Raw genomic sequence first — 6729 nt, forward strand, 5'->3', positions numbered from 1 at the left:
TAATGAGGCCACAGATCGCTCGTCTGGTAGACCCCCTGTGCAGATTTGAATGCATAATCCCACGGCAAACATCCCACATCCGATTAACGTCATAATTAAATTCAAATTTCCTTCCCGCCGTGCCGGCCACGTGGCATTATTAGATGGAAGCCTTCGGCACTTCCGCCGTGCCGGAAGTAGGCTGTTTCCTGCCCCATTCCCCTCTTATCGACTATAGACGTAGGGAGGTACATAAGCGGAAGCAATATCGCATAACAAACAAACTCATAAACAAAATATAGATACGAGTACGTAGAGTGGAAGATACTTTAACAGCCACATACTTTAAATGGCTTTAACAGTGTGTTCAGACTTTAGCCAAGAATCCAACCAAACGAAAATGCCACCTGTATCTGTATTGAGTAATTGAAATATCCGACAGATGTCTCCCCTAAGGGCAATAATTGTGATTATATATACCAATACATTCAAATTAATTAGGTTATAAATAGGCTTGCAAGCCCATTTTCTTCTTCTTCTCTCTCTAAATAACGGATCAATAACAACCATGAAATAATTAAGGAATTCGAGGGTCGTTGTTTTTTGTTACCAGTGATGTGTGTTTTAAAGAATAAAACTTATCAATTATATTTCTTGGTATCATTAATTTAACGAGGCCATTACTGTAACATATGGTCCTTCGAGCCGGATCGTGCACCAGAAAGAGCCGAAATATGAACCAGCAAAAAACCAAAGAAGATGCAGATCATCATCAGATAAGTATCCCAACGCCATCCTATCAAAACTGTGACCGAATCCCGAATCCTTCCTATTTCAAATTATCCCAAATGAAATATTTAAATATGCAACAAAGATTAAAAAAAAATTATTGTTGTTTCTGATTTTTCAGTTGCATAAAATTTTAATAGCTACCTACATTGCAAATTGATACGATTATTGTTAAATGAGCATCTCAATTGTAAGAGTTTTGTCATTGGATTTATTTAATTAAAAATAATTCACGCGAATGTTCAAATTTACCGGGTAAATTAAATCTCGCTACAAAATAATTTCAGCGAATTTCTGATTTAAAAAGTTGTCAGTGGTGAGTGGTTGTTCTGATTTAAAAGGTTGTCAGCCCTGACAAGCATTTTTACTAACACCGCAGTATTTTCATTCGTAAACTGTCAGTTGTTTGAGGTTAAAAGTTAAATTGTTTATTATTTACCATTAAAGATGGAAAAGTTAAAGCAGTTAATCAACAAGCGTGGAGTTTTGAAAGCGAAATTGACAAGGTTTAATGATATTTTAAAGACACTCGATAAAACGGAACTAGAATTACGTTATCAAAAGGTCGAAAAATTGTTAGATGACTTTGAAAAAATTCAATCTCAAATCGAAGAACTTTCGGATGACGAGGTAGAACACGTAAGTCAACGTGAATCCTTTGAAAATCAATATTTCTCTGTACTTGCATTAGCAAAAGGTTTATTGAATTCAGTAAATCATGAAAAATGTGAAATTAAATTACCAACTTTGAAACTTATTGAATTTCATGGTGAAATTACTGACTATGCTAAATTCGCTGAGACCTTTAAAGCACTAGTTCATGAAAATAATACGTTAAACAATTCTCAAAAATTCTTTTATTTACAATCGTGCCTTAAAAAAGACGCAGCTAAATTGATTGCCTCCTTGACCATATCGCACGACAATTACGAATCTGCGTGGCAGATACTGCAGGAACGTTACGCGAATAAAAAAATAATAGTTCATAGGCATGTTGCATCTTTATTTCAGTTAAAAGATATGAAACAAGAATGTCCAGTCGCGTTAAGGCATATTATTGATCAGGCTAATATACATTTAGAAGCGTTAAAAAATCTAGGATTACATGTTGATTCCTGGGACGCGATTATGATATATTTAATATCTAATAAATTGGATGGATCAACTCGTAGATTTTGGGAAGAGCAGCCAATAGATGGTGCACTCCCAACGTTGAAAGAATTTATTACATGTCTAACCAAACGTGTTGAGGTACTGGAGTTCACAAATTTGCAAGAAAAAAGGCCTACCTACGAGAATGTTACAACACGTGATGATCGCAAGAAAGATTTGTCTGTCTCATTGATAGCAAACAAACACGGATGCATCCTATGTAAAGAAAATCATCCAGTGTATTATTGTAAAAAATTTCTCAAATTAAATATCCAGGGAAGATTAGAATTTTTAAGAAAGGCCCGAGCCTGTTTCAAATGTTTGAGGGTAGGACATTTTACACAAGATTGCAAAAAAAAATTCAAATGTAAAATCTGTGCAAGTGATCAACATAATACTTTGATACATGTTAATGAATTAAATAGTGAAAACACAAATGAAGAGGCACACAGCTCGACATCAGTGGCAAATCATACGGTGTTAAATAAAAATGAAAAGATAATTTTATTATCTAAAGCGATCGTGAATATCGTAGGTAGCGACAACCGTTTACACAAAGCGAGGGTATTATTGGATTCAGGCGCCCAATCGAATTTCATAAGAGAGAGTTTTGCAAAAAAATTAAAATTAAAAACAGAAAAAATAAATACGCCGGTGTCTGGAATACAAAATCGCATCACACATATCAATCGAAGAGTTACAATTGACATGTTAGCAGTGAATAGTGATTATAATAAGAAAATTTTGCAGGCTATAACAACCGACCTACCCCAAATGACCTTCAGGAAACAAGAGTTGAAGATCCCATCTGGCTTGCAACTAGCGGATAAAGATTTCAATGTCACGTCTCCAATTGACATCCTGTTGGGTGCGGAAGTTTTTTGGGAAATAATGAATAATGATCGAATACGCTTAACGGAGGGCGGGCCAACTATTCAAAGGACTGAACTCGGTTGGATTGTTTCCGGAGCGATCGACATCATCACTAAAACAAGGCCAGTATCAATTAATTGTAATCTAGCCATTAATAAAATAGGTAACCAGATGGAAAGATTCTGGAAACTAGAAGAGGTGGATGCCATGAAACCTCAGAATTTTGAAGAAAAGGCTTGCGAAGTCAACTTTACAGAGTGTCATAGTAGAGACACGGAGGGCAGATTTACGGTAGCCTTACCAACCCGCCCTTGTATAGACCAACTAGGGAGTTCTTTGTCAATGGCTGAAAAAAGGTTTCATACATTGGAAAGAAAATTTTCCACCAATAAAGAATTGAAATGTCAATATAGCATGTTTATGAGAGAATATTTACAATTGGGTCATATGGAAGAGTGCCGAAAATCCGAATGCGATGCGAGATCATATTTTTTACCACATCATGCGGTGATGAAGGAGTCAAGCACCACCACTAAAGTTCGCGTGGTGTTCGATGGATCGGCAAAAACATCTTCTGGTATTTCCCTTAATGATGCTCTGATGGTCGGACCTAACATACAAAAGGATTTAAATATGCAAATTTTACATTTCAGAAAACATCCTGTAGTCATAACTGCGGACATAGAGAAAATGTACCGTCAGATAAACGTGCAGGAAAGCGACCGGAATCTACAGAAAATTGTTTGGCGCTTTTCACAGGATGAGGATTTGAAGCATTACAAGCTAAGGACAGTGACTTATGGATTAGGACCGTCATCTTTCCTGGCGACAAGATGCCTGAAGCAAATAGGTATTGAAAATAGACTTTCATTTCCTATAGCAAGCAATGTCATTGAAAACGACTTTTACATGGACGACCTATTAACGGGAGGAAATGACGTTGAATCGTGCCACCTTCTAAAACAACAGGTAATCAGTTTACTAAAATCTGCAGGGATGAATCTAAGAAAATGGAGATCGAACGCGGCAGAATTATCTTCCGAACCAGGTCAAGATATGCAAAGATTGATATCTAAAGAACCCCAAGAAGAAAAAATACTAGGATTAATCTGGAACAGTGAGTTTGATTACTTTTCATATGTAGTGAAAAAACCAGTATGTACCGTACAAAGCAAACGGCGGATATTATCAAGCATCGCCTCAACGTTCGATCCTTTAGGACTGCTAGGACCAGTAACGGTTGTAGCAAAACTAATTATGCAGAGATTATGGATATCTAAGACTTCCTGGGACGAAGAAATACCCGAGGGAATATTAAAAGATTGGGAAAATTACATGAAAAATTTATCTCAAATAAACCAGTTGAAAATAAAGAGAAGAATCTTGTGGGGTCAAAACGGCCTACAAATCCATGGTTTTTGCGACGCATCGGAAAAGGCCTACGGAGCCTGTGCGTATCTAGTATCCAGGGACGCCGAGGGTAAGATGCACTCTCAGTTAATATCTTCCAGGTCCAGGATAGCGCCATTAAAAAGCATATCCCTGCCAAAATTGGAACTTTGTGGTGCGGTGCTGTTAACGAAATTATTAAAAAACATCAAAGAAGCGCTCAACATGGTTGAGGTGGATACATACTACTGGTGTGACTCTACCATCGCACTATGCTGGATAAGAGGACAGCCAGCTAGATGGAATACCTTTGTGGCCAACAGGGTTGCCGAGATACAAGAGGCCGGCGATCCCGCCCATTGGCGACATGTTTCATCGCAGGAAAACGCCGCTGATATTTTATCAAGAGGAGTTACAGCAAACAAACTATTACAAGCAGATATTTGGTGGAAGGGTCCAGATTGGCTAATAAGAGAGGCCGATCACTGGCCGAAGCCAGAAAATTCCTGTATAAATCCTCCAGAGACAAAAACCAAGGCGGTATGCGTGTCTACTAATGTCACGGAGTGGGCCATCTTTTCAAAATTTTCCTCTCTCAACAAGCTAAAGAGAGTAACTGCATATATATTGCGTTTCTTTAATAATTGTAACACAAAAAAATGTAAATTAACCGGGAGGTTAAGCGTGCCGGAGCTGGACAATACATTGCATCGTCTAATAGCAATAATTCAACGCTACCATTTTAAGGATGAGTTCAGGGCTTTGAGTAATAAATGTTCACTGGATAAACGTAGCGTCATTTTGTCGCTTAATAAATAATGGATTAATTTGTGTCGGGGGCAGGCTAACAAAGGCGAAACATTTATCATACCAGCAACGACATCCAATAATTTTACCAAAAAATAATAAGTTAACAGAATTAATTATTCGACATCTTCATTATGTACATTTACATGCAGGGACACAAACTTTGTTATCTCTAGTGAGATTACAGTTCTGGCCAATTGCCGGAAAAACCACTGTTAAGCAAATATTACATAAATGTATAGTATGTTTCAGAAAAAATCCAGTAACCAGTCAAGTTATCATGGGTGACTTGCCGGAAAACAGAATAACACCTAGCAGGCCGTTCGAGGTTACCGGGATTGATTACGCAGGTCCTATCATGATGAAAAGCGGTATCACCAGGAAGGCTCCATTGGTGAAATCTTATTTATGCATTTTTGTTTGTTTCTCAACGAAAGCTGTGCATTTGGAACTGGTAACGGACCTCACCACTGACAACTTTTTAAATTGTTTAAAACGTTTCATTGCGCGGAGGGGCAAACCCTTTAAAATATATTCAGATAATGCGACCAATTTTAAGGGAGCATATAATCAACTGAGAGAATTGTATGATAAGTTAAAGAAATCTGATGACAAGATTCAAAAATATTTAGCTGATTTGTCAATATTGTGGGGATTTATTCCACCACGGTCACCGAATTTCGCTGGACTCTGGGAAGCAGCAGTGAAATCTGCCAAATATCATTTAAAAAGAATAACCGATAATTCAAGTTTAACCTTTGAACAATTATATACTTTATTGTGTCAGGTAGAATGCTGTTTAAATTCACGTCCGCTCACTCCTCTGTCCAACGATCCGACTGACCTGAATCCTTTGACTCCAAATCATTTCCTGATTGGCGGAGGGATAGCTTCTATCTCTGAGAAGGATGTTCGGGAGATACAATATAATCGATTGAATCAATATCAAAAATTAAATGCACTGATTCAAACATTTTGGTGCAGGTGGAAACTGGAATATCTTGCAGAATTACAAAGACGTACCAAATGGAAGGAAGACAAGGGCCTCAGGACTGTTGAAAGGGACGACATGGTCATACTAAAGGAGGACAACCTGCCGCCTAATATGTGGAAACTAGCCAGGATCCTAGCTACTCACCCTGGAGCTGACGGGAAAGTGCGGGTGGTTACCCTCAAAACCGCACAAGGAACATTTAAGAGACCTATCAGCAAAATATGTTTATTACCCATGGAAAGGGATTCAAGCATTGCTACAGGGACGCCCGATGTACCCCCCGGACTGAATAAATAAGTTCCTGCAGTCATAAAAAGGAGAAGAATTAGCAACCTACCTGAAGGATGACCTTGGACCATCAAATTTTTGCTAGCAGTCATAAGAAGGAGAAGAATTAGCAACCTACCTGAAGGATGACCTAGGAACATCGAATTAACTTGTTCATATTATGATTCTCTTATTTTAGAACTTTTTGTTCATATTCATCTCATGATTGTTTTTCAAATTAATTTGTCCATATTTATATTATGTTTATTTTTCAAATTATTTTTTTTTATATTATGGTTATTTTTAAAAAATTATTTATTGTTTATGTGTAAAAAAAATAAATTCTTCCGTGCCCTGGCAGCATGTTCAGACTTTAGCCAAGAATCAAACCAAACGAAAATGCCACCTGTATCTGTATTGAGTAATTGAAATATCCGACAGATGTCTCCCCTAAGGGCAATAATTGTGATTATATATAC

General features: G+C 37.4%; 1 protein-coding gene across 2 annotated transcripts; it reads left to right on the forward strand.

The window, feature by feature from the left end:
* The first annotated feature begins 1023 nt into the window (after positions 1-1023).
* LOC149416566 (uncharacterized) lies at positions 1024-6490 on the forward strand. Of its 2 annotated transcripts, none has more exons than XM_089641406.1 (2): positions 1024-1274; positions 5974-6490. In XM_089641406.1, the coding sequence occupies exons 1-2, from the start codon at positions 1216-1218 to the stop codon at positions 6278-6280; spliced, it is 366 nt and encodes a 121-aa protein (XP_089497532.1). In that variant the 5' UTR covers positions 1024-1215; the 3' UTR covers positions 6281-6490. The 2 variants fall into 2 exon arrangements, 1 of the variants encoding a protein (XP_089497532.1); XR_016303430.1 differs by lacking the exon at positions 1024-1274 and adding an exon at positions 5015-5383.
* The last annotated feature ends 239 nt before the right edge of the window (positions 6491-6729 follow it).

Source organism: Hesperophylax consimilis, chromosome 16 (assembly GCF_061612785.1).
Source record: "Hesperophylax consimilis isolate HC1 chromosome 16, BYU_Hcon_1.0, whole genome shotgun sequence".
NCBI classification, from domain to species: Eukaryota; Metazoa; Arthropoda; class Insecta; order Trichoptera; family Limnephilidae; genus Hesperophylax; species Hesperophylax consimilis.

Coding starts and splice junctions, on each gene's coding strand:
- LOC149416566 (XM_089641406.1), top strand. CDS start 1,216: ATGGAAAAGTTAAAGCAGTTAATCAACAAGCGTGGAGTTTTGAAAGCG. Junction 1,275..5,973: donor TTGAAAGCGAAATTGACAAG/GTTTAATGATAT, acceptor ATTTTGGTGCAG/GTGGAAACTGGAATATCTTG.